General features: G+C 42.1%; 1 protein-coding gene across 2 annotated transcripts in view; it reads left to right on the top strand.

Annotated features, from left to right (window-relative positions):
* Positions 1-26382, top strand: part of LPAR3 (lysophosphatidic acid receptor 3) — an 85683-nt gene that overhangs the window by 8190 nt on the left and 51111 nt on the right. Inside the window, exons 2-3 of one of the 2 annotated variants that reach the window (XM_052637197.1) lie at positions 9618-9773; positions 19977-20733. In XM_052637197.1, the coding sequence (XP_052493157.1) occupies positions 19998-20733 (736 nt within the window). In that variant the 5' untranslated portion in view covers positions 9618-9773; positions 19977-19997. The remainder of the gene's footprint in view (positions 1-9617; positions 9774-19976; positions 20734-26382) is intronic. The other variant, XM_052637198.1, reaches the window with a different exon arrangement.

Below are 26382 nucleotides of genomic sequence, written 5' to 3' on the forward strand. Positions count from 1 at the left end.
TTATATATTTCTACATATCATCTCTGGCAGTTAGAAACTTGACTCCCATTACCTTCAGTATTTTTACTTATTTGTTCAAAGTAGCTCATCTCTCAGCCACAAAGGCCATCCTGCTTCCCCCGCGTCCCCCTCTCTTCCCACCGCTGCCTGTCTTTGACTGCCAGGCCTGTTGGCTCAGGCATGTGTGCAGCTTTATTATCAGCCTCCAATCCCTCCAGCTCCCTATGTGGTTCCCCAACTATAGCCCATTCTTCCTTGCAACTCCCCAGATTCCCTTTCATCCTAACTGCATTCTCAGCCACCTGCTGGCCCATCAGTTCTGGGGAGGGAAGAAAGGAGAAGGCAGAGGAAGACAGAAGATGGGAATGATAGAAAGCAAAAAGAGAAATAGTATATACACTTTTTAAAGTTTCCATGGGTTGATACTAGGTCATCACTAGCCTTTCTTAGTTAAGTTCTAGTCTAATTTCTGTAGTCAGATAATTGATGTCTGTGGCTTAGTTCAGCTGGTAAACTCTGTTCAGTTGATGGGGAAGGTAAAATTCCTTAGGAGAAACTGTTTCTTAAATTGTATCATTCAACATGTTAGAAGTTAACTGGGTTGCTTGCTCTTCTGAGTTTTCTCTGAAGCAGGCAAACTAACTAATCGTTGCTATTTTCTATCTTGTATTTAGAGTTTTAGCCAGTAATTTTCATTTGATAATGGATTTTCCCCATAAACTCTTGTCAAAAATTCCAAATAGAGATACATTTACAAATTTTTATTGACATTTACCACAATCATATTATATTACTCCAGAATCACTAAATGTTTGCAAAAGGCATTAATGTCATTATGGAGAACAAATCTGCATATTTTATTTCTCCTGGGGTTAGGGGATTAACTACTGAAAAGAAGAGGCTCCAGTGGTCAGTGTGATGAAAAGAGCCCTGGGCTCGAAGGATAAGAGCTGGTCAGAGTGAATCAGTGTCTCCTAGTTTTACTTTTCTCCTCTGTGAGAGGGAGAAAGCTATACTGCTCATCTCACCATGGGCTCAATGGGAAGAGACATGAACTCACCTCGAAAACTGCTCATTGGTCTTTTAATGAATATATTTTGATGGGTTACTCCAAGATCCAAAGTGGTAGAGGAAGTGTAGTAAAATTATTAGAAGATTAAACATGGGGTTTAATTTCATCAGGTGAAGATTAAACACCCAGCTGGCTAAACTCCATTTATACTTTTTCTCTAGGGCTGCATGTTTCCAACTGGTAGTGGGAAACACCAGTTAGCGACCCTGGACAGGGTGGTAGAGGGGAGACGTCTTGAGGTTGTAGTGCCAGTGACCCACCCAGTCTGAGGGAGGGATTTCCTCCTCTGATCTTCCCTCCCTGGTAGTCTCTCTTGGGATCCCCCGCCCCTGTTGGGAACAGACCTGCCCTGTTGCTTTACTGGACTTGTCTGACTCCTCTGGACCTGGAAGTGGGTGAGAACTTTACTCTGGCTGTTTCACTCACTTTGTCCCAATAACCCAATAACCTGGCAAGTTAGTCTTGTCTCACTTTCATAACAGAGAAAATTGAGGCTCAAAGAGGGTAAGTAACCGTCCTCATGTGTGCGTGCTCAGTTGTGTCCACCTCTCTGTGATCCCATGGAATGCAGCCCACCAGGCTCCTCTCTCCATGGGATTTCCCAGGCAAGAATACTGGCGTGGGTTGCCATTCCTTCTGCAGGGGATCTTCCTGACCCGGGGGTGGAAACCATGGTCTAGTGCCACCTGGGAAGCCCAACTGTCCTCAGGCCCCACTGACCATAGCAATACAGCCTCTGTGTCAGAGACTATTCTGAATGCCTTATTAAATCTCCCAGTAGTCTTAGGAAGAGGGTACTGTTGTTATCCCCATTTTATAGATGACAAATTAGGGCACAGAGTGGTTAAACCTGGTAAGCAAGGCTTTGGGTTACCTGTTGGCGCAGTGGTTAAGAATCTGGCCACCAGCGCAGGAGACACAGGTTGGATCCCTGGTCCAGGAAGATCCCTGGAAGGAAATGGCAACCTACTCCAGTATTCCTGCCTGGGAAATCCCATGGACAGAGGAGCCTGTCAGGCTATAGTCCATGGGGTCACAAAGAGTCTGATACAGCTGAGCAACTGAACAACAACCACAAAAGCAAGGCTTTCCGTTCAGGCCAGTTATCACCAGAGGCCATGCTTGTTTTGGTCTTTTGATATGCAGTTTCCCCAACACCATTTGTTGAAGAGACTGTCTTTTCTCCATTGCATATTCTTGACACCCTTGCCAAAGATCAGTTGATCATATATACATGAATTTATCCCTAGGCTCTCTATTCTGTTCCATTTGTCTATGTGTGTCAGTCACTCAGTCGTGTCCGACTTTGTGACCCCATGGACTGTAGCATACCAGGATCCTCTCTGCATGGAATTCTCCAGGCAAGATTACTGCAGCAGATAGCCATTGCTTTCTCTAGAGGATCTTCCTGACCCAGGGATCAAACCCAGGTCCCCCACACTGCAGGCAAATTTTTTACCATCTGAGCCACCAGTGAAGCCTCCATTTGACTATATGTCTGTCTTTATGTCATGTTTTTTTCTGATCACTGTAACTTTGTATTGCTTTGTAGTATGTTTTGAAACCAGAAAATATGAGGCCCCCAGATTTGTTCTTTCTCAAGATTGTATTGGCTATTTGGAATCCTTTGTGTTTTCACATGAATTGTAAGATTTTTTTCTATTTCTGTAAAAAAAAGTACCACTGAGATTTTGATAGCAATTGCTCTAAATTTGTTGTGTAGGCATCTTTACAATCAGTTCATTTAAGTTCAGTTCAGTTGCTCAGTTGTGTCCAACTCTTTCTGATCCCGTGGACCTTAGAATGCCATGCCTCCCTGTCCATCACAACTCCTGGAATTTATTCAAACTCGTGTCCATTGAGTTGGTGATGCCATCCAGCCATCTCATCCTCTGTTGACTCCTTCTCCTCCTGCCTTCAATCTTTCCCAGCATCAGTCTTTTCCAATGAGTCGGCTCTTTGCATCAGGTGGCCAAAGTATTGGCGCTTCAGCTTCAGCATCAGTCCTTCCAATGAGTATTCAGGACTGATTTCCTTTAGGATGGACTGGTTGGATCTCCTTGCAGTCCAAGGGACTCTCAAGAGTCTTCTCCAACACCACAGTTCAAAAGCATCAATTCTTCGGCGCTCAGCTTTCTTTATAGTCCAACTCTCACATCCATACATGACTACTGGAAAAACCGTATTTTTGACTAGACAGACTTTCGTTGGCAAAGTAATGTCTCTGCTTTTGAATATGCTATCTAGGTTGGTCATAGCTTTTCTTCCAATGAGCAAGCATCTTTTAATTTCATGGCTGCAGTCACCATCTGCAGTGATTTTGGAACCCAAGAAAGTAAAGTCTCTCACTGTTTCCATCTTTTCCCCATCTATTTCCCATGAAGTGATGGGACCAGATGCCATGATCTTAGTTTTCTGAATGTTGAGTTTTAAGCCAGCTTTTTCACTCTCCACTTTCACTTTCATCAAGAGACTCTTTAGTTCTTTACTTTGTGCCATAATATCTTAACAATATTAAGTTCTAATCCATGAGCACAGCATGTCTTTCCATTTGCTTATGTCTTCTTCAGGTTCTTCCACCACTGTTTTATGGTTTTGAATATACAAATATTTTGCTTCCTTGGTTATATTAATTCTTAAGTATTTTATTCATTATAGTGCTATTGTGAATCAGACTGTTTTCTTAATTTCCTTTTCAGTTTGTTTGTTGTTAGTGTTTAGAAATGCAGCTAATTTTTGTATGTTGATTTTGTGTCTTACAACTTTACTGAATCCATCCATTAGTTGTAACAGGCTTTTTTTTTAATGTCTGTGGGATCTTTAGGGTTTTCTACATATGAGATCATGTCATCTGCAGACATATAAGTTTACATCTTCCTTTCTGATGTGAATACCTTTTATGTCATCATCTTGTCTGATTCTGGCAAGAACTTGGGATACTTTATTGAACAGAAGTGGCCAGAGTGAGTATCCTTGCTTTGTCCCTCCTGATCTTAAAGGAAGAACTTTGAGTTTTTCGCTGTTGAGTATGATGTTCATTGTCGGGGCCTTGCTCTTTAACCACTCTTCTCACCTGCTTTACTACTAGTACTTGAACCCAGAACCCAAAACCCAAGTTCTTCCCCCACACCACGTTGCCTCTCCTCTGCTTCCTCACCCCTTCTACCTGCCCCTTCCTGCTTCCCTGCTTTGTTTCAAGCAGCAGCAGAGGGAAGTGGCAGTGCCCTAGGCCTCATCACAGCAGTGCTGGGCCCATACTTTCAGGCAGGGGAAGAGTCTTTCCTGGACTTAGTTAGTTTAGTGTAGGTATAGGATGCCTTTGTTATTGGTCCTTGTTAAATTGATGTGTTAGAGTGTGAACAGTGATTCCAGAATGCCAGTTGTATATTTCATTGAATTTGGGGGAAATTTTGAGTTAACGGACTTTCTTGGGAAGTATTATCTACCATTTATTGAGTACACCCTATGCGCTGAGCAGCTTGCTAGGCGCTTTATAAACGTTGCTTTCATTATCCTTTCAACAGTCTGTATAGTTGTTGTAGTTATTGTGTTGTAGTTACTTCCAGAGAGGAAGGAAAGGGCTCTGGCCAGATCAGCGACGTGCCAGGTTAGAGGTGTTGCTGACAGCGATGAGCCTGCATCTGACGCAGGGCCAGCCGCCGCCGCAGCCTGTGCCGCTTTCTCCCTGCTCCCCAGCCTCCTGTGTGTCACGGCCTGCCATACTTTCCTCCACAGGTCTGACCTTCCCTTCTCCAAACCCTGTTTTAAATACTCATGGTAAAATGTCCATTTCATTGCTTATTCTGACCGACAAACATTCGTTATACAATGGAGGGATAGAAGCAAGCAGACCACAACAAAATAAAACTCCCATTCTGAAAAGTGGAAGACACCTAGCAGCCACAGGTGTGTAAAAATGATGAACCACTGCTGGGCAGGAATTATTAAGGTTTCCCTGCCTCAATCCCTGCTTCTGCTCTCTGGGAGAGTCTTCCTAGCAGCCTTGACTTTGACTGTCGCCTGGGAAGTTCTTCCTTGTCCATTACCCTCTGTGGCCATATCTGAAATGGATGTTGGAAAGTGTGAGCTCATGCCATGATGTAGCTTCCTGGAAGTATGGTTCCTTAAACAGTTTACAGTCTTCTGATCTGATTGCTTCTGGTCAGTTCCATATACCAGTTACCATATCCAGGTTCCATTCTGAAGCAAGTTCTTTAGCATTCCTTATTTCCCAGCTTCTGTCTGGGCCCATCTCTCTCTTCCTCTCCTTAGTGGTCTCTACTCTGACTTCCTCTAAAACAGGGACTTGGGCAGGAGGGTGCATGCTTACTCTGATCTTTCCTATCAGCCTGACTTCTTTGTTCCAATGCCATGTTTTACTGAGAGGCCTTTGAGAAAGGCTATGAGCAATGATACTATTTTCTAGTCTTTGCAGTTGTAGAAGCAGTTAACTTTTCTGATCCTCCAAGGCCTCCAACCTCTAGGTACTGCCCATTTTTCTCCACTTTTGCTTACAAATGATCCTTGCCTGAGCTCTTCTCTTTCTGGGAACGCCTTTCTAAAAGCGAGGGCTTCCCAGGTGACTCAGGGGCGAAGAATCTGCCTGCCAATGCAGGAGATGCAGGAGATGCTGGTTCGATCCCTGGGTCAGGAAGATCCCCTGGAGAAGGGCATGTCAATCCACTCCAGTATTCTTGCCAGGATAATCCCATGGACAGAGGATGCTGGTGGTCTGCAGGCCATAGGGTCACAAAGAGTCAGACGCGACTAAGTGACTGAGCGCGGACACACACACACACTATAAACTGTGAGGAGCAGCCAGTGCTTGCTCATAGTATGTTTCCTTCCAACGCTTGCACCTAGAGCTGCAGGCTTCTTTGGCAGAGAGGCCCCCAGATACAGTGATTTGAAGATGACAGAAGTGTTTTTTTCTCTCTCTTGTTCATAATCCTGAGGTGAGTGGTTTGGATTTGAAGGGCTCCTTTTATTTTGTTTCTCTACCATCTACCAGGGTAACGTTTCTCAAACTCCCTTTGTTTAAAGATAGATATCTTTACATCCAGTATGCTGAAGACCAGTATTTTGGTTTGGACTCCACAGATCATGCATTTGTATTTCATAACAATGTCAAATTGTGACAGACATTTCTAGGTGTTTATTCATAATTTCTGTATTTTTATCTGTTTATTAATGGAAAGTTGTCCCCGGATGACTTTGAGTTGTGCTTCTAGGGCTCTGCCTTGGTCTGAATGTTGAGTGCCGGATCACAGGCCTCTCTGAGCTCCAGCACATGGGAAGGTGAAAGAGCATGAAAGTGTCGGGCTGTTCCAGGGCTAACCCGGGAGCTGTGATCTTCATTAATGCTCACAGTCCATTAGCAAGGAGTTAGCCACACAACCACCCTGGCTGTAAGGAGGCTGGGAAATGGAGTGTATTACTCTGTAAGAAAAGGAAGACATGATCTAACAGTCTGTGCCATAGACCATAAAGCCAAGAATGATGAAAGAAATCATTATGAGAGAAGTCACACGGCAGCAGACAGTCATGGGCAAGTGAGTTGGAAGAACTGTCCTGAGCTCAATGTCCTGTCACTCAGAACAGGACCTCTTGGAGTCTGGGGTTCTGCTGGTCCCTTTATGCATCCCAAGGGCCACAGGCTGGTAGTGTGGTGAGGTTAACAAGGGGGAAGTTTGCTCAAGAAGGGGCCAAGAACCATTCTCAGGAGGAAATCCAGAAATGAGATATACAGATTTGGCGTTAGAATCCACAAGGCTGTATTCAGTGTGCTGGGGCAGAGGTGGATCTGATTGCCTGAGATGCTGCAACAATCAGGATCGGTGGAGCACCAGGAAAGGGGTTCTACCAATCTATCCTGAATCCAAGCAAAGCCCTGGAAGAGGGAAAACAAAAGATCCTGGCCAGTGTGAGCTAGGAGAAGTCTCTCCAATCCCAAACCTCTCTGCCAGCTTGCAAATGCTATGCTACAAACAACCAGTAAAACCCAAGACCACCCTTGCTTTAGCCTCTGTGTTAAAACCTGGTGCTTAAGCCTCAAACTTTGTTCCTATTCCAACAGCTGAACTGAAGGAGGTTTCATTCCATCCTGCACAGATGCTACCCTCATGGTGACTTTCTTGTTTATCTTGGAGGCAGTTTGGGAGCTTAGCATGAGAAAGAGAGGACATGAGCAGTGTCAGGGCTTGAGCTAGTTCTAGAGTCACCATATAGAGGAGATAACTTAAGCAATCATAGCTCTGGTGCAAGAAAGTTTAAAGGGAAAAGAAGAGAGACCTGAGAGCCGAGTCTAGGCATATGTACACTCCAAGGCTGATAGAAGAAAGCATGACAGAAATAGTGAGGACAGTGGAAAGAGAACCAGGAAAGAGTAGAGTCACAGAGGCTTGGGAGGGGAGTTTCAAAAAGAGAGTAACTCTCTGTCCATATCCACAGTGAAACTGAAGAAAAAGAGAGACTGGAAATAAAGGATTTGTCATTGAATTATTCAGTAAAATTGAGCATGTTTTTTTATTATGTGCTGATTACAAACAAGTTTCTGTGTTTGTGCTTCAGAGAACAGGGAGACAGAAGGATACCAGCTCTGCCCAACAGGTTTAGAAGTGAGGTGAAGACAAATAAATATTTAATATGGTGTGTTGAGTGCCATAGGAGAGGTACCAAGTATTTCATAGCCGAATTTCTTGAAAGAATAGCCTATACTTTCTTCCTACTTCTGTATCACCCAGGCATCATTCAATAAAGTGTGATCAAGTTCTTGCCTCTTCTACTCCCAACCAGCAAACTAAAACTAACCAACACATGAACTAGACACGTGTTGTCCATGCCCGTGGACATGCCCATGGTGCCCATGTCCATTGGGCATCAGGTGCACAAATGTAAGTAAGAAACTGGTGGCCTTTCAGAAGCTTGCAGTCTGATGGTAAAGGCTGATACTGAGACAGAGGCTGCTTCTACAGTGCAGTAACAGGGGAGTTCCCTCCAGGGGCTAAAAGAATCTGAATTTAGTAAATAAAGAGTCACCTTAGGAGAATGAATGTGTATATGTCTGAAAGTTCCAGGGGTATACGTGTGTGTAGGTTCCAGAGTTAAGTACTGCCTCTCATCTTCCCCAAGTGTGTTTGTATTCATTTTTTTAAAATTTAAATTTATTTATTTTAATTGGAGGCTAATTACTTTACAATATTGTATTGGTATTGCCATACATCAACATGAATCCGCCACGGGTATACACGTGTTCCCCGTCCTGAACCCCCCTCCCACCTCCTTCCCTGTACCATCCCTCTGGGTCATCCCAGTGCACCAGCCCCAAGCATCCTGTATCATGCATCGAACCTGGACTGGTGATTCGTTTCATATATGATATTATACATGTTTCAATGTCATTCTCCCAAATCATCCCACCCTCTCCCTCTCCCACAGAGTCCAGAAGACTGTTCCATACATCTGTGTCTCTTTTGCTGTCTCGCATACAGGGTTATCATTACCATCTTTCTAAATTCCATATATATGTGTTAGTATACTGTATTGGTGTTTTTCTTTCTGGCTTACTTCAGTCTGTATAATCGGCTCCAGTTTCATCCACCTCATTAGAACTGATTCAAATGTATTCTTTTTAATGGCTGAGTAATACTCCATTGTGTATATGTACCACAGCTTTCTTATCCATTTGTCTGCTGGTGGACATCTAGGTTGCTTCCATATCCTGGCTATTATTAACAGTGCTGTGATGAACATTGAGGTACACATGTCTCTTTCAATTCTGGTTTCCTCAGTGTGTATGCCCAGCAGTGGGATTGCTGGGTCATAAGGCAGCTCTATTTCCAGTTTTTTAAGGAATCTCCACACTGTTCTCCATAGTGGCTGTACTAGTTTGCATTCCCACCAACAGTGTAAGAGGGTTTCCTTCTCTCCACACCCTCTCCAGCGTTTATTGCTTGTAGACTTTTGGATCGCAGCCATTCTGACTGGCATGAAATGGTACCTCATTGTGGTTTTGATTTGCATTTCTCTGATAATGAGTGATATTGAGCATCTTTTCATGTGTTTGTTAGCCATTTTGGAAGAGTAGAGGTGAGGAGTGCTGGGATAAGATGAGACTGTTGATGGAATGGAGATGAGCTGATTCCTGAGTCCCTCCCTCTCCCTCAGTGCCTTAAGCCCCCACGCTCTTTGTCTACTTAGGGACTAAGTCTGGTTCATGTCCGCAGGGCGTAAAAATCATCTGCCATCATAGCATCGCCACCATTATAGTATCTACAGCATTTTAGTGTCTCCACCAGCCTGCAGAGCTTCTGGGAGAGCAGCGCTCATCCAGCAGCCCCCGTGGCTGGCCCTGCCACTGGAAATGCCACTGTGGAGGGTGGATCAGCGGTGCCACCAAAAGGCAGCCCTGTGGCAATGTCTGCCTGGCCTCAAATCAGGTGGCAGTGCCCCTTGGCTCAGGTTGTCATTACCCTGCCCCTCTCTGCCCCACCCTCTTCACAGCACCGTAAGGGAACGTCTGCTGCTTCTTTCTCTCCGCTTCTAGTTTCAGACCTGGCTAACCTGAGGCCCAAATGAACACCTCAACCCGTGTCATTTATTTGCATGGTATACAAGACCAGGAACTCAGAGCTGATGCTGGAGTACAGCTGATGCTGGAGTACACTGCAGGACATCCAGGAGGCAGACTCCGGCATGCAAGGTCTGTTGTGCAGTCATCTTTCTTGTGTATAACCCCTGATGCGGAGGCATCTGTGCTCAGTCGTGTCTGACTGTTCCCAACCCCATGGACTGTAGTCTGCCAGGCCCTTCTGTCCATGGGATTTCCCACGCAAGAATACTGGAGTGGGTTGCCATTTCCTACTGCCGGGGATCTTCCTGACCCTGGGACTGAACCTGTATCTCCTGCATCGGCAGGCAGATTCTTTACCACTGAACCACTAGTGAAGCCTGCATATAACTCCTAACTGTGGGCAAATCACTCATCGATTGAATCACTTAGTGTGTGTAGGGAAATTTGCTAGGGTTCTGGCATGTCTAAGGGGACATAGGGAACATCTAAAGAATTGTAATACTGGCGCATGCCTTTGAGAATACTGTTTATTCCTCTTGCCTTCTCTGAGAGTTGCTACATTTATAGCTAGGAAATATTATGTGTGCTTGATCATACTAAAAGATTTCAGAAAATCTATAACTGATAGCATATTAACACCTTTCAAATAACACTGTTGTATTATAATGTACTTGAAGATGATATCTGTTTCACTACGTGAGAGTTAATTTGGTATCTGGAGGAGGGGGTTGATCACTTGGTAACTGGGGGAGGGCAGAGTTCATGGAAATCAAGAGATGGTGCAATGACCCAGAGCTGGAAACAGCAAGGAGCTGTTAACACCCCTCAAGCTGAAAGCCAAGGAGAGGGGGAAGGGGAGGCTGCCAGTAACGAGAGGCTGCCTGCCAGGTACTAACCCGGCCAACTCAGAGCAATATGCCAGGGAGTGGGCAGGGGAAGTCAGTGTCTCAGCTCTGCCCCACCCCCTCCTCTTCATCTTTCACTGTACCTCTCAGGGTAGGAGCTGGAGGGCAAGGAAGCCAGTTGATGAGGTCCCAACAGGGAAAAGAGCAAGTGGAGCGGGTCGGAGAGGGAGCTGGCTGGGCGGATGGTTGAAATCAGGCACAGCGTTCTCCTGTCTTCTGTATGCACTTCTGTGACCTGGTTACCTTCATACAGGTGTGCTGTTTTGCTTCTCTGCGCACATAGGGTGGTAGAGGGGGATGGAATGGGGATGGCTGTGAGACTCCTGCTTTAGTGACCAGACAGCAGTGCTCTCCTTTAGAGCTTCTGAAGCTTTCATTAAAACAACCGTCTCTCTCTATAGCCACATGCTTTGAAAGTGTGATTTTCCTTTCTGTATCAAATTTCAGGATTCAAACAGGCACTAACCTGGGCGGGCATGCTTTCCAGAAGCAAGGAGGGGTCACTGCAGGTCACTATTCACTTGTTACTGGGAACAGCGGGGGACTATTTGGAACACACCATGTAGAATGGGAGATTCTTGAACATCCTTCTCAGTACCAGAGGCAGATTTAGTCACGAAATGGATCGAGCTAGGGAGTGAATGCAGTATATGGTTATGTTAAGACAAGCAGTTTGGACCACAATTTTCTCTGTTGTGAATTTTATAAGGAAAAGAAATCTGATTTTCTTCTTCTGAGAAGTCATTGGTTGTAAGTAGGAACTTTGAAATTTCTCAAAATATATCTTCACAGAATGACAAAGTTCTTTGTACAAAAAAATATCTCTTTCAGGGATGAATGTCCACATTTAAAATTTTGGCATTCTCTCCTCCTTCAAACATGTGATTACATGATGATCTAAGGATCATTTGCTACATAATAGAACATATTGGGTTATATTATATGTAAATATTAGTCATTTTAAGCATTCTGATTAGCATCTTTACTTTTAGGACAGCCAAAATGTATGTCATCTGTCCAGCCTAATGAATTAGAGGAGATTAAAATTGTATACAATTGACAGAGTAAACACAGTTAAAGATTTATATTACATGTGGATAAGCTGAGTCAGAGAATTTGCGGATCACGTAAAATCCATGTCTCACCTCTTTTATTTGGTTTAGTTCGGTATGTTTTCAAGTTTGCTTTCCTGTTTAACCAAGAGGTTTAAGACAGTCCTCAATCAGTCATCAGTGACATCTGGGGAACAATACGTTTGACTCTAGTTGTTTATTAAACAAGTCCTTGGGTAGAAGCTGTGTGTTTACAGCCTGCGCGTTCATAAATCCACCCACCTGATGGAGAGAGAAAGCAGTGATCGAATCAGCTGACATGCAACAGGCGGTCCTCCCTACCTACAGGGCTCAGAAATGAGCCCTGACACAGTAATCTGTTTATTCTGCTGAGCTCTCGCTGCCGTTTCCCCTGTGTGTCACCACTCGAAGCTGAAGATGGCTCGAGGCACGGAAGTTTCTCATTTCCCAAGCGCACCCGGTTGTGCTTGCTACTCCTGTGTGTCTGCTGCTTGGGGAACACCACTACCAGCAGCGTCTCTCGGTGTACCGCCGGACCTGGATGCTATGTGGAGAACAGGGGTCGAGACCAGAACAACTTTATGTGCCGGAGTTTACCATTTGCTCTTAAACAGAGTAATGAATCTTTTCAACAGAATTGAGTTTAACTTGCTTAAGAGAAATGGTCTAGTGTATTCAGAGAGGGTTGCAGATTTGTAGTAGCCCTACACTTAGCGGGGAGCCCTAATATAAATGTATGAGCTTTACCTGAGAATATCGAGGATCCCAGTCTTCTGTCATGGACGGTATCTGTTTAAGTTGAATCTCCAATAGATGGCTGCTCCTCTGTGTTATTTTGCTACAGCAAAGAGTAAAATTACTGCTTATGAAACCTGCAGGCTTTATTTTGAAATTGCTGCAGTATAGCAGAGCTGACATCCTCTCCCCTCTCTTTTTAAAATCTATTTTAAATATTGTTTGGTTATAGGACAGTTTCATATTTACAGAAAAATTGACCAGATAGTATAGAGAGTTCCCATGTTATACCCCTACTCCTGTTACTAACATCTCCCATTAATATGGTGCATTTGTTACACTTAATGAACTGATATGGAAACATTATTATTAACTAAATATTTATTTAGTTAGTTATTCTCAGATATTAATAATATTATATAATTATAACAATTGCATATAATTATTATATATAATTATGTACTTAATATATTTATATTTATAAATTATATATTTATAAATATATAAATATAATGTTTATATTATAATTGTATGTATTATATAATAATAAATATAATACTCATTCAAATATTCTCACTTTTTACATAATATTCCTTTTATGTTGAAAGATCTAAGATACACATTATATTTAGATGTCATGTCTCCTTATGTTCCTCTTAGCTGGAATAGTTTCTCAGATTTTCTTTGTTTTTGATGATTTTGATGATTTTTGAGAATGTTCTCCTGTTGGAATTTATCTGAGGTTTTTCTCAGATCAGGCTGGGATTATGGGTTTTGTGGGGGTTCCTTGGTAGCTCAGCTGGTAAAGAATATGCCTGCAAGGCAGGAATCCATGGTTCGATTCCTGGGTCGGGAAGATCACCCGGAGAAGGGGTAGGCTACCCACTCCAGTATTCTTGGGCTTGGGCTTCCCTGGTGGCTTAGATGGTAAAGAATCTGCCTGCAACGTGGGAGACCTGGGTTCGAACCCTGGGTTGGAAAAATCTCCTGGAGAAAGGCATGGCAACCCATTCCAGTATTCTGGCCTGGAGAATCCCCATGGACAGAGGAGCCCGGCAGGCTACAGTCCATGGGGTCGTAGAGTGGACATGACTGAGTAACCAGCAGCAGCATGGTTTGCAGAAAGAAGATTACAGAGTAAAGTGTCATTCTTAATGTATCTGATCAAGGTTACAGGCTAGCAGTGTGACTGGTCGCTGTTGATGCTGACCTTGATTACCTGGCCGAAGTCATGTCTGTCAAGTTTCTGCACTGAAAAGAGGCCCACACCCTGTCATGCTCTCCTCTTTGGGAAGAAGTCACCATGCACAGTCCACATGTAAGGACTGGGAGAGATGTTCTCCTCCTTTAGAGGGGAACATCTACATAATTTATTTGGAATTCTTCTGCATGGGAGATTCATCTCTTCTTTTTTTGTTAATTATATTTTTCAGTCTTTTATTTCCATCAGTATGACTAATAGATTTTTTTTAACACATTGGGTGATAGTCCAATCCTGCTTTACTTTGTTGCTCAATTGGCCTAGCTTTGGCCATTGAGTCCCCGTTTTCTTTGGAAGTTGTGTGCAAAGAGGAGTCTTAATTTCTGATGTCCATACAGACTGGGGAGAGGTCTCTACCATGGGACTACCCTTCAGACCACCCTGATTTGTCTGCTCTGGTGAAGTTTCTGTTCCAAGGTGGCAAACACCACTCCTCATACCTCTCAGCTAGCAGAGCTGGGAGCGAAGTCTACAGAGGAAAGTGAAAGAGTTCTGAGACCCTAATTAGAGAGAGCGCAGCAGCAGAAGCAGCAGTGGAAAGTAATAATGCTCAGTTTGGTTAAACAAGCAGGGTGCATGTGGGCGTATGTGTACTTCATTTAATTCTGCATTGAACTAGTGTCTACTGAGTGCCTACTGTGTGCTGGGCATTGTCCCACGTGCTGGGGATATGCCACAATATCACAAAGGCCCCAGCTTCCTAAGCACATGGGGAGACAGACCATAACCCCAAGTAGACAGTGTCGGGTGGTGAGAAATGCTGTAAAGAATAATAAAGCAAGGGACAGGGTGACAGGCAGTTGGCAAGGGGTCGGGTGGGAGTTTGGAGAGGTGCTCTTTTACAAAGTGGCAGGGAAGGGACTCCGATGAAGTGATGTTTGGACAGGAATGAGGTGGCAGAGTGAGCCCTGAGAATATCTAGGGGAAGAGGCTTCTGAGCAGAGGGGCAGCAGTTTAAGGGCCTTGAAATTCATGGCTGAAATGAACCTCAGGGATCATGTGTGGAGTTAAAATATCCCATGCTATCCCAATTTTGCCATTAACATGAATTAGTAAGAAGAATTCAGTGCACAAATGTGGTTGATTGGCAGGAGTGGTCTCTTTTCTGGTTGTTAGTGTACTGACTAACCTGATCTCCAGCTCCCATCTGGCCAGGGTTTCCAGAGAGGACAGGAGAGCTCTACACTTGTAGACCACAGGAAACGAAAACGTGCACAGCACCAACAGATCTTGTTTTGGAGGTACGCTATTTCATCCTAAGGGGAAAAAGAAAGTGGCGTTGAAAGCCAACTAAAAGGCCAGCAGCAACTTGTCTCCCAAGATGTAGTTTGAAATAAGCTGCTTGAGTGGTTTTCACATGTTTTAATTTTCATAATTGTTTCCACATTATGGGCTGGCTGGACAGTGTTTTAGAGACTCAAGTTTGGGAGAGTCTAAATGAAAGCTTTGCTCCTTAAGTTTTCATTTGGATTCCACATATAGACTTTCTAAACCATTATTTTCTGAAGTCTTAAATTACCGAAGTTTAAAGTTGTGGTAATACCTCCAGAGTTTAACATCTTTTGTTTCTGGGTCAAAACTATTCAAACCCTCTAAACCTTTAGTATAGAAAAAAAAAAAGAAGAAGAAGAAGAAGAAAAAGAAAGAAAGAAAGAAAAAGAAAGCCCAGCTTGAGATTTGGTGGAATTCAAGCTGAATAACATTAGTCTTAAAATTGTATTGTGTGGCCTGCTTTCTATGAAATTTGAAAGCATATTTTCAGGAAAAAAAATGCCTTTTCCTATATTTCTCAGGGCTTTAAAAACAAAATAAAAAATCTAAAGGGTATTTAGGCTGTCCCATTTTTTTTTTTAATATGCGTATAGCACAAGACAGTCTTTGAATGTGATTTGATGGGATCATTCTATTTTGGTAATTCCAAGGTTATTGTAAGTATGACTATAGTTCTTGATCTGTCTGGTATTTCATTTGTCTGTGGAGAGAAAATGTAGTGTTGTGGAGAAGCTTGCAAGCCTGGGAGCACAGCTGCCTCAAGAGAAGACAAGGTCTTCCACTTACTAGCTGTGTGACCTTAGGCGAGGATACTTCAGTTTCCTCACCCACACAATAGATCATATAATAGTATCTGCATCACTGTGGTATGATTAAATGAGAAGACCTACATAAAGTGCTTAGTCCTGCATCAGGCACAGAGTAATCACTCAAATATTAGCAGTTAAAAATAGATAGTAAAGTCAAGATATTAAGTAACTAACCCAAGAACCAGTAGTTAATCAGTGAAATTCTCCAGTTGGCATAGTTAGTGGGTGATGTGTAAGTCATCAAAGGCATTTAACTGAACCTCTTCCTTTTAGTGGGGAGGAGATAGTGTTAAATGGAGATTCATTTGTCCCCTCCACACATGCTAATGCTATAGATGTGAGCATAAAAGGCAAGGTCCCTGGTCTCATGGAGCAGAGAGGTCTAGCAGAGGGGGATGGATAATAAAGACAAAACACGCACAAATAGTATGTCATAACTGGTAGAGAAAGCAAGGCTCTCTGATAGCGGGAACCGAGGGTTACTTTGGATTGGTTAGAGGGGGTATTTCTGAGGAGGGGATGTTTAGAACTTATAATAGAATCATATTTTGAGGTTTGAGAGCGGTCAAGAAATGATAAGTCGATCATTTGTTATAAGCTCACTAAGTTTTTGGTAATTTCCAGCTAAGAGAATATGGTGATCTGTTGTTAATATATACTGGGGACTGTCAACAAGCTTGACAGCTTATGGCAGAGGAAAAAAATATCAGAAGTACTAATTCACAAACTTCCATTATTCATTTTTGGGGCTTTGGGGTGATTGTGTTGGGAATGTTGTATAAGTTAGAAAACCTCTTGATTTGGCCTCTTGATGGGACCTCTTGATTGGGCCAGCTGTCAGCATTATAAGGTTTTGTTGTTTCATGAAGTTTTAAGAAGAAAACCATTTTATTTTCATTATCATTGGAAAACTCTAAAGTGTGCTATGTTGATAAGAGTAACAATAATGAACATAAGTAAATCCTTGAGGTTTTTCCTTTGAGGATTAAGTTTGATTTTTCAGTGTCATAGTTTTCAAAGACAGAATTTGTAAACCAGCATTTAAGAGTCTGTTTATTTATTACAAAAAATGTAGACTGTAGAAAAAACTGGAATGAATTAAAAAATAAAACCCCACAATTCTACCATTCTTTGTTAACTATTTACACTTTGAGTTTTTTCCCTCTTCTTTTTTCTGTCTTTTAAAAGCAGTCAAGATGCACACACACACACATATTTGTGTGTGTTTATATGTGTGTGTGTATATATATATAAATATATGTGTACTTACATATATATGTATATATACATATACTTTATTTTAATTAAAACAATAGCATATGCTTTTCTTCATAATAATACAGCCTCATAGTAAACATGATTTTCAATGGGTGCATAATATTCCATCTTGTGGAATCTTTTTCACAAATTCCCTATATTAACTTTTTAATATTCTCATTGTCTACTTCTCTCAAAAGTAGAATTAGAGCCTGGGATGTAGGAAACTGTGGTGGGAGTTCTGGTTAATCATGGTTTTCCTGTGGTTTTCAACTTTGTAAGACAAAACTACTTCTCATTCTCAGGACAACTTTTGCTAAAATATGTTGAAGAATGTGCCATTTCGATTTGATGAGGGAAAGTTGAATTTGAAGATTTTTAAAGTTTTTAAGAATCATTGAGGTTTTAGGGCATGATATAATTACAAATTCAACCAAGTTTATGAACCACAATAAATGTTAAAAACCCCTTTTAAAGGAAATTAGGAAAATTTAGTTTTCTGCTAGTATGTTAATTCCTACATCTTTCTGACATTAATCTTGATAAACTGATGAATTAAAGGTAATATAGTTTTAGGACTTCCCAAGAGGTTCAGTGGTAAAGAATCCACTTGCCAATGCAAGAGATTCAGGTTCGATCTGTGAGTTGGGAAGATCCCCTGGAGAAGGAAATGGCAACCCGCTCCAGTATTCTTGCCTGGGAAATCCGATGGACAAGAAGAACCTGGTGGGCTACAATCCATGGGGTCACAAAAAAGTCAGACATGACTTAGCAACTAAACAGCAATAAATATAATTTTTAAATCAGAACAGTGTTTCTCTTAACTAACTAGAACATATAGCAAAATAAAATACATGAAATATTTTTCATTAGTAGAAGGACACATAGCAATTGCATACTAAAAAGGCATATAATCATTAAAATTTCTCATGTGGTTTTTGGATTTTTTTGTCCTGAATTTTAGTATACTTTCAGTACTGTTGAAAGCTACATTTTCTCTTTGGATATTAAAATTGAATTTTACTAGATTAGTATCTTCCATTCAACTCTCATCTGCTGCTGGTGGGATTAGAAATATCTGTCTTGAGGGCAGTTCGACAACATATACAAGAAACCTTTAAATAAGTTTATATTTGCTACTTCATCAACTAAAATCTATGGATTAATCCTAAGGAAATAATTGGCCAAGTGTGTAAAGATTAATGCATAAGAATGTAGTCTTTCTTGTCAAAGTAAAATATTAGAAACAACTTAAATATCCAACAGTTAGGGATTAGTTAAGTAAATTGTGGTATATTCATACTGGAAGATTGTGAAAATTATCATATAGACATGTAGTTTTAACTTGGGAAAATTATCATGATATAATGTAGATATATTGACCTGTTTTATGAAGTTGTCTGATATTGGCAGTTAGTGGTTGGTGAGTATCTTCCAAAGAGAATAGTTTTTGTTTTGTCATTAGTAAAAGGCACTTAGACCCATTTGTATTTTGAGATCATTCCCATTTGTTTATCTGAAACATATATCATGATAGTTTACCTTTCATTATTTATGGCAGAGACACATATATCTAATTCAGTAAAAATATCATTATACCATTATAAATTAAAATGAAGACTGTCTACAATAAATCTCTATTTTGTACTGCTTTAGACTGATATTTGATCCCCTTATCCTGATTCTGGATGTGATATTGAGCTTTACAAGAGCCTTTAGAATTTATGAGAGCCTTAAAAGCTGGGGATTTCCACTAAGTTTTCACTGTTAGAGCCACTTCATTCCCACCAGTGGACTGCTCAGTGCACATGTCTACCAGGTATCCAATTTTCCAGAAGAAATATTGTAGCCTCGTTTCTTGAGAGAGAGCCCTGGTCATTCTCTCCAGAAGCTAGATTACCTGGTCTTCAACTCCATTCTCCATTGATTGGACCCTTCACAGCAATGGCCGGATCACTCTGAGGCAAAACACCTGGTCTTCCCAACAAGCACAGATGCATGCGCATCGTTTGAGACCCTGCCCAGCCCCTCTTCGGTCAGAACCCCTCACTTTCGGACTGCAAGAGACCTCATCCTGAGATTAGTATCTTACTTGTCTTCCTGATACCCCAGTGTGGGGTCTACTTTCAGACGTGTGTCTGGACAACTTGTCTTTACTTGGCAAGTGCATTATCATACCCTCAGACTCCAGATTCTAGTCTTACCCATGAAGGACTGGATTTCTGCTACCGGCCATTAAACAGAGCCCAGGGAAGGAAACTGACTTGAAGTGATTGAGGTGGATAATCAAATATGCAAACTCACATTGGTGCAGTTTGGCTTAGGAGAGTAAGAAAGAAGTGAACAAGAAGGTAAAAAAGGAGGATTGAGGACAAAGTCGCCAGCCCTGTGCCACGTGCTTAACCAGTGTCGTCGTAGCTTGAAACTAAAACATGGCAAAGGTGGATCAGAAGTCTTGGGAAAGCCATATGGTCATGTGAAGAGTAACTCAGCACCTGATATCTTGGCAAGAATGTGCCTGGCATTACCAACTTGCCCTTGATTAATGTACAGAACCTATAAATAAGCAATGAGCTGGAAACCACCAGGAGAAGTGTTAACATGCTATGCTGTAATTGTTACCAGTATAGAGTGGATTATTGCAAGGTTCAGAATATTTGACCTAGTTTTGCCTCCTGATCAGTCATTCTTTCAGCCAGCCAGCCAACCATTCAGTAAATATTGGTCTTGAGACAGCCAGGGCAGATGGGTCCTGGGGTTATCATGATGAACAAAATAGATAGTACCCTCGCTCACTGAGCTTGCACCTAACCTGAGAAACAGAAAACCGTGACCAATGTGAGATAAATGTTGTAATAGGAGGTCAAGGACCAGGGTCCTGGAGCAAGGGACATTTACACCAGGATCTGAAGGATTAACAGGAGTTGACTAAAATAAGGGGCTTAGCAATGGCAACTGGTGGTTTAGTGACTGATTTTTGCAAAGAGTGATATTTGTTTCTTCTTTAAATTTCTTTCTAGGATGTTCAGTTCTTCTCCACAATGAATGAGTGTTACTATGATAAGCGGATGGACTTTTTTTATAATAGGAGCAACACTGACACTGCTGATGAGTGGACAGGAACGAAGCTTTTAACTGCTTTGTGTCTTGGAACATTTTTCTGCCTGTTTATCTTTTTTTCTAATTCTCTAGTCATCGCAGCAGTGATCAAAAACAGAAAGTTTCATTTCCCCTTCTACTACCTGTTGGCTAACCTAGCTGCTGCAGACTTCTTTGCTGGAATTGCCTATGTGTACCTGATGTTTAACACTGGCCCAGTTTCAAAAACTCTGACTGTCAACCGGTGGTTTCTCCGCCAGGGACTTCTGGACGCTAGCTTAACAGCCTCCTTGACCAATTTGTTGGTTATTGCCGTGGAAAGGCACATGTCAATCATGAGAATGCGGGTCCACAGCAACCTGACCAAAAAGAGGGTGACGCTGCTCATCTTGTTCGTCTGGGCCATCGCCATCTTTATGGGGGCTGTCCCCACGCTGGGCTGGAATTGCCTCTGTGACATCTCTGCCTGCTCTTCCCTGGCCCCCATTTATAGCAGGAGTTACCTCATTTTCTGGACTGTGTCCAACCTCATGGCCTTCTTCATTATGGTCGTGGTGTACCTGAGGATCTACATGTATGTAAAGAGGAAAACCAACGTCTTGTCTCCGCATACGAGTGGGTCCATCAGCCGCCGGAGGACGCCCATGAAGCTAATGAAGACGGTGATGACTGTCTTAGGTAAGAGGAACCAAGTCAGACGTTATTCCCCTTCATTCAGCAAATATTTATTGAGTACCTGCTGTAAAAAAAGGCACTTACTAGGTGGTAGGAATGCAGGAGTGAACATGAACAGACATAAACCCCCACCTGCCTGGAGCTTATACTCTAATAGGGGAAGGCAATGTAAGTGCTGTAATGGGACAAACAAAATAATTTTATAGTAAATTTTATTTTTTTTTATTTTTTTTATTTATTTTTTTTTTATTTTAAAATCTTTAATTCTTACATGTGTTCCCAAACATGAACCCCCCTCCCACCTCCCTCCCCATAACATCTCTGTGCGTCATCCCCATGCACCAGCCCCAAGCATGCTGTATCCTGCGTCAGACATAGACTGGCGATTCAATTCTTACATGATAGTATACATGATAGAATGCCATTATTATAAATTTTGTAAAATAAGATGTTGAGGAGTCTAATGGGAAAAAATAGAGCAGGGAAGATAAGAAGTGTGCTAAACAGGTATAGTTTGCAATTTAAAAAAAGTATTGTGAGGGACAGCTTCACCTAAAAGATGACCTTGTAGCCGAGATAGGAAAGTGGTGAGGGAGCGAATCGTGTGGGTATGGGGGCTGGAGGGGGGCAGTGGTGGGTGTTCCAGGCAAAAGATGCAATGAGTTTTGGAGGCTGAACAGAAAGGAGGCCAGTATGGCTGGAGTGGAGTGAGCGAGGGGGGCGATGAGGTCAGAGAGCTGAGGGGGTGGGGGTGGGGAGACTCAGATTCAATGGGGCTGTGCAGTTACCATAAAGGCTTTGACTTTTCTGGATGAGAGGAGAAGCCATTAGAAGGTTTTGAATGAGGGAGTGACATGATCTCACATTTTAGTGGCATCTCTTTGGCTGCTGTTTTGAGGAAATACTGTAGTGGGGCAAAAGCAGAGGCTTAAGAGGGCATTTCAGTGCCCAAAAGAGATGGTCCAGAGAGCAGGACCAGAGAGCAGTCTAGAGGTGATGTGACGTGGCTGATTTCTGAATTTTTTTAGATGATAGCATCAATAGGATTTGCTGATGAGTAAGGTACAAAGGAAGATGGCAGGGCTAGGGGAAGGTGGAGATGGGGAAGACAGAAGAGATTTGGGGAGAAGGTGGGGAGTTTGGCTTTGGTCTAGCTAAGTTTAGGGTTTTTTTTAGACATCTCAGGGAGTTATTGAATGAAGCTTTCAGGATTTAGGGGTGGACTGGAGATCTATATTTGAAAGTCACTGGGGGGAAAAGTGTTATTTTAAACCAAAAAACTAGATGAGCCCACTGTGAAAGGGAGTGTGGATGGAGGAAAGAAGTGGACCAAGGAATAAGCCCCAGGACATTCCAATGTAGGGAAGATGGAAAGGCAGGAGCAACCGGCATAAAACCAAGAAAAGGGGTAGCCAGAAAACCCAGGGGAATACAGTGGCCTGGAAACTGTGAAAAAGAAAGAGTGTATCAACAATGGTCATACTCTTGAGAGGCAGAGTCACACAAGGTCTCACTGGGTTTAGCGGAGTGGTAGTTGTTTGGTGACCTTGGAAATGTCAAAACTAACATAGCTGTTTGGTGACCTCGATCCAAAGGAAATTAAGAAAAGGACAGAAGAGAACCTTTAAGACAATGGGTTTGAGCAGCTCTCAGGAGTTTTGCTTTCCACGGTGATTCTTGGACCAAGAAGACTCATTTGGGTGAAGAATTTTACCTTTGTTTTGTATTCTCTGTGACAGGTAGCCAGTTGTGCACCAATTCCAGTCCTGTGTCCAGAAGACAGGTAGACTTTGTGATGGGTGGATGAAGACTTTTATGGTTTTGCAGGCCTTGACTTCTACATTACAGAGGCCATTTCTCACCCTGTGTGGTGGCTGCAGCTGTGGGGACCATTGTTGAGAGAGATTCAGGAGGATAGTCCTTTTAATTCCCAATGTGAAGTAACTATAAAGTGAATTCCTGGGGAGCAATTCATAATGGAAGATGCAGGGGATTCGTGGTCTGGAATGGGAACCATCAGGATATCAGTAGGTCCTGAAACTGCTAGTGTGGTTTGGAGGTCAGCAGACACGTAGTATGATTGTTAAAATAATTTCAAACTGAGGATTTATTTAAGATAACAAATATTTATATAGGGTTTAATATGTGCAAGCATTGTCCTAAGGATTTTATAGCTATTAGCTTATTTAATCCCCTTGGCAACCCTGTGAGGTCAGCTACTGTTTTCCCTGTATCAGATGAAGAAACTGAGTGGAGGGTTTAAGTAGTATGGCCAAGGTCATTCATTGTTAATGGTGGAACCAACACTGACCAGTTGGCCGGTGAAGTCCACATGCTTATTACCACATTCTGTAACTAGTTTTGCTTTATTTGGACTTTTTACTGGCTTCTTTGTTCTGTCTTCAAGTTTGAATACCTCATTCTCCTTGTAGTGCCTTGACAAGAATGTAGACAACAATAAGAAAAGGTGGAGTCAAACTGATCCATTTTTCTACTCTTGAGCTAGAACTATTGATGTTTCGGGTCTTTATTCTTAGTGTCAATAAGCTCTACTTTTCCTACTTGCAAGCATAGCTGTTTGCTTTGTTGTTGTTCAGCTGCTTAGTCATGTCTGACTCTTTGCAACCCCATGGAGTGCAGCACGCCAGGCTTCCCTGTCCTTCACCATCTCCTGGAGCTTGCTCAAACTCATGCCCATTGAGTCAGTGACACCATCCAAAAATATCATCATCTGTCATCCCCTTCTCTTGCCAACAATCTTTCCCAGCCTCGGGGTCTTTTTCCAATGAGTTGGCTCTTCGCATTAGGTGACCAAAGTATTAGAGCTTCAGCTTCGGCATCAGTCCTTCCAATGAATACTCAGGGTTGATTTCCTTTAGGATTGACTGGTTTGATCTCCTCGCTGTCCAAAGGACTCTGAAGAGTCTTCTCCAACACCACACTTTGAAAGAGTCAATTCTTTGATGCTCAGCCTTCTTTATGGTCCAACACTCACAGCCCTACATACAAGAAAAACCATTGCTTTGACTATACAAACCTTTGTTGTTTTTTAATACACTATCTAAGTTTATCATATCTTTACTTCCAAGGAGTAAGCGTCTTTTAATTTCATGGCTGCAGTTACTGTCTGCAGTGATTTTGGAGGCCAAGAAAATAAAGTATGTCACAGTTTCCATTGTTTCCCCATCTATTTGCCATGAAGTGATGAGACTGGATGCTATGGTCTTAGTTTTTTGTTTTTTTTTTTTTTAATTTTTTTTTTTAAATTTTAAAATCTTTAATTCTTACATGCGTTCCCAAACATGAACCCCCCTCCCAACTCCCTCCCCATAACATCTCTCTGGGTCATCCCCATGCACCAGCCCCAAGCATGCTGTATCCTGCGTCAGACATAGACTGGCGATTCGATTCTTACATGATAGTATACATGTTACAATGCCATTCTCCCAGATCATCCCACCCTCTCCCTCTCCCTGAGTCCAAAAGTCCGTTATACACATCTGTGTCTTTTTTGCTGTCTTGCATACAGGGTCGTCATTGCCATCTTTCTAAATGTTGCGTTTTAAGCCAGCTCTTTCATTCTCCTCTTTCACCTTCATCAAGAGGCTCTTTCCTCTTCACTTTCTGCCATTTGGGTGGTATCATCTGCATATCTGTGGTTATTGTTATTTCTCCTGGCAATCTTGATTCCAGCTTGTGCTTCATCCAGCCTGGCATTTCACATGATGTACTCTGCATATAAGTTAAATAAGCAAGGTGACAAGATATAGCCTTGACGTACTACTTTCCCGGTTTGGAACCAGTCCATTTTTCCATGTCCATTTCTAACTGTTGCTTCTTCAACTGTGTAGTTTTCTCAGGAGGCATGTAAGGTGGTCTGGTATTCCCATTTCTTTAAGAATTTTCTGGAGTTTGTTGTGATAACACAGTCAAAGGCTTTAGCATAGTCAATGAAGCAGAAGTAGATGTTTTTCTGGAATTCTCTTGCTTTTTCTGTGATCCAATGGATGTTGGCAATTTGATCTCTGATTCTCCTGCCTTTTCTAAATTCAGCTTGTACATCTGAAAGTTTTTAGTTCATATACTGTTGAAGCTTACCTTGGAGAGTTTTGAGCATGACCTTGCTAACATGTGAAATGAGTGCAATTGGACAGTAGTTCAAACATTCTTTGGCATTGCCTTTCTTTGGGATTGGAATGAAAACTGACCTTTACCAGTCCTGTGGCCAGTTCTGAGTTCTCCAAATTTGCTGGCATATTGAGTGCAGCATTTTTACAGCATCATCTTTTAGGATTTCAATTAGCTCAGCTGGAATTCCATCACCTCCCCTAGCTTTGTTCGTAGTGATGCCTCCTGAGGCCCACTTGACTTCACACTCCAGGATGTCTGGCTCTAGGTGAGTGATCACACCACTGTGGTTCTCTGGGTTGTGAAGATCTCTTTTGTACAGTTCTTCTGTGTATTCTTGCCACCTCTTCTTAATATCTTCTGCTTCTGTTAGGTCCAGACCGTTTCTGTCCTTTATTGTGCCATCTGTGCATGAAACGTTCCCCTGGTGTCCCTAATTTTCCTGAAGAGCTCCAGTCTTTCCCGTTCTGCTGTTTTCCTCTGTTTCTTGCATTGTTCACTTAGGAAGTCTTCTCATCTGTCTCTGCTGTTCCTCGGAACTCTGCTTTCAAATGGGTTTATCTTTCCTTTTTCTCCTTTGTTTTTCACTTCTTTTCTCTCAGCTATTTGTAAGGTTTCCTCAGACAACCATTTTCTCTTTCTGTTTCTTTTTGGGGGGATGGTTTTGATCCCTGCCTCCTGTACAATGTTTGAACCTCTGTCCTTAGTTCTTCAGGCTCTCTGTCTATCAGATCTAATCCTTTGAATCTATTTGTCACTTCCACTATATAATCAACAGATTTGATTTAGGTCACACCTGAATGGCCTAGTGATTTTCCCTACTTTTTTCAATTTAAGTCTGGATTTTGCAATAAGGAGTTCATGATCTGAGCCATAGTCAACTCCTGGTCATGTTTTTGCTAACTGTATAGAGCTTCTCCGTCTTTGGCTACAAGGAATATGTCGATCTAATTTCGGTGTTGACCATCTCATGATGTCCATGTGTAGAGATGTCCCTTGTGTTTTTAGAAGAGGGTAATTACTATGAGCAGTGTGTTCTCTTGGCAAAACTCTGTTAGCCTTTGACCTGCTTGCTTCATTTTGTACTCCAAGGCCAAACTTCCCTGTTACTCCCGGTATCCCTTAACTTCCTTTTGCATTCCAGTCCCCTATGATGAAAAGGACATCTTTTTTTGGTGTTAGAAGGTCTTGTAGGTCTTCATAGAACCGTTTGACTTCAGCTTCTATGGCATGAGTGGTTGGGGCATAGATTTGGATTACCGTGATATTGAAGGTTTGCCTTAGCAATGAACTGAGATCATTCTGTCATTTTTGAGATTGCACCCATGTACTGCATTTTGGACTCTTTTGTTGACTATGAGGGCTACTCCATTTTTCCTAAGGGATTCTTGCCCATTATAGTAGATATAATGGTCATATGAATTAAATTCACCCATTCCCATCCATTTTAGTTCACTGATTTCTAAAATGTTGATGTTTGACCACTTGCTGTCTCCTGTTTGACCATTTCCAGTTTACCTTGAT

The sequence above is a fragment of the Budorcas taxicolor genome, chromosome 3 (genome assembly GCF_023091745.1).
Source record: "Budorcas taxicolor isolate Tak-1 chromosome 3, Takin1.1, whole genome shotgun sequence".
Classification (NCBI taxonomy): domain Eukaryota; kingdom Metazoa; phylum Chordata; class Mammalia; order Artiodactyla; family Bovidae; genus Budorcas; species Budorcas taxicolor.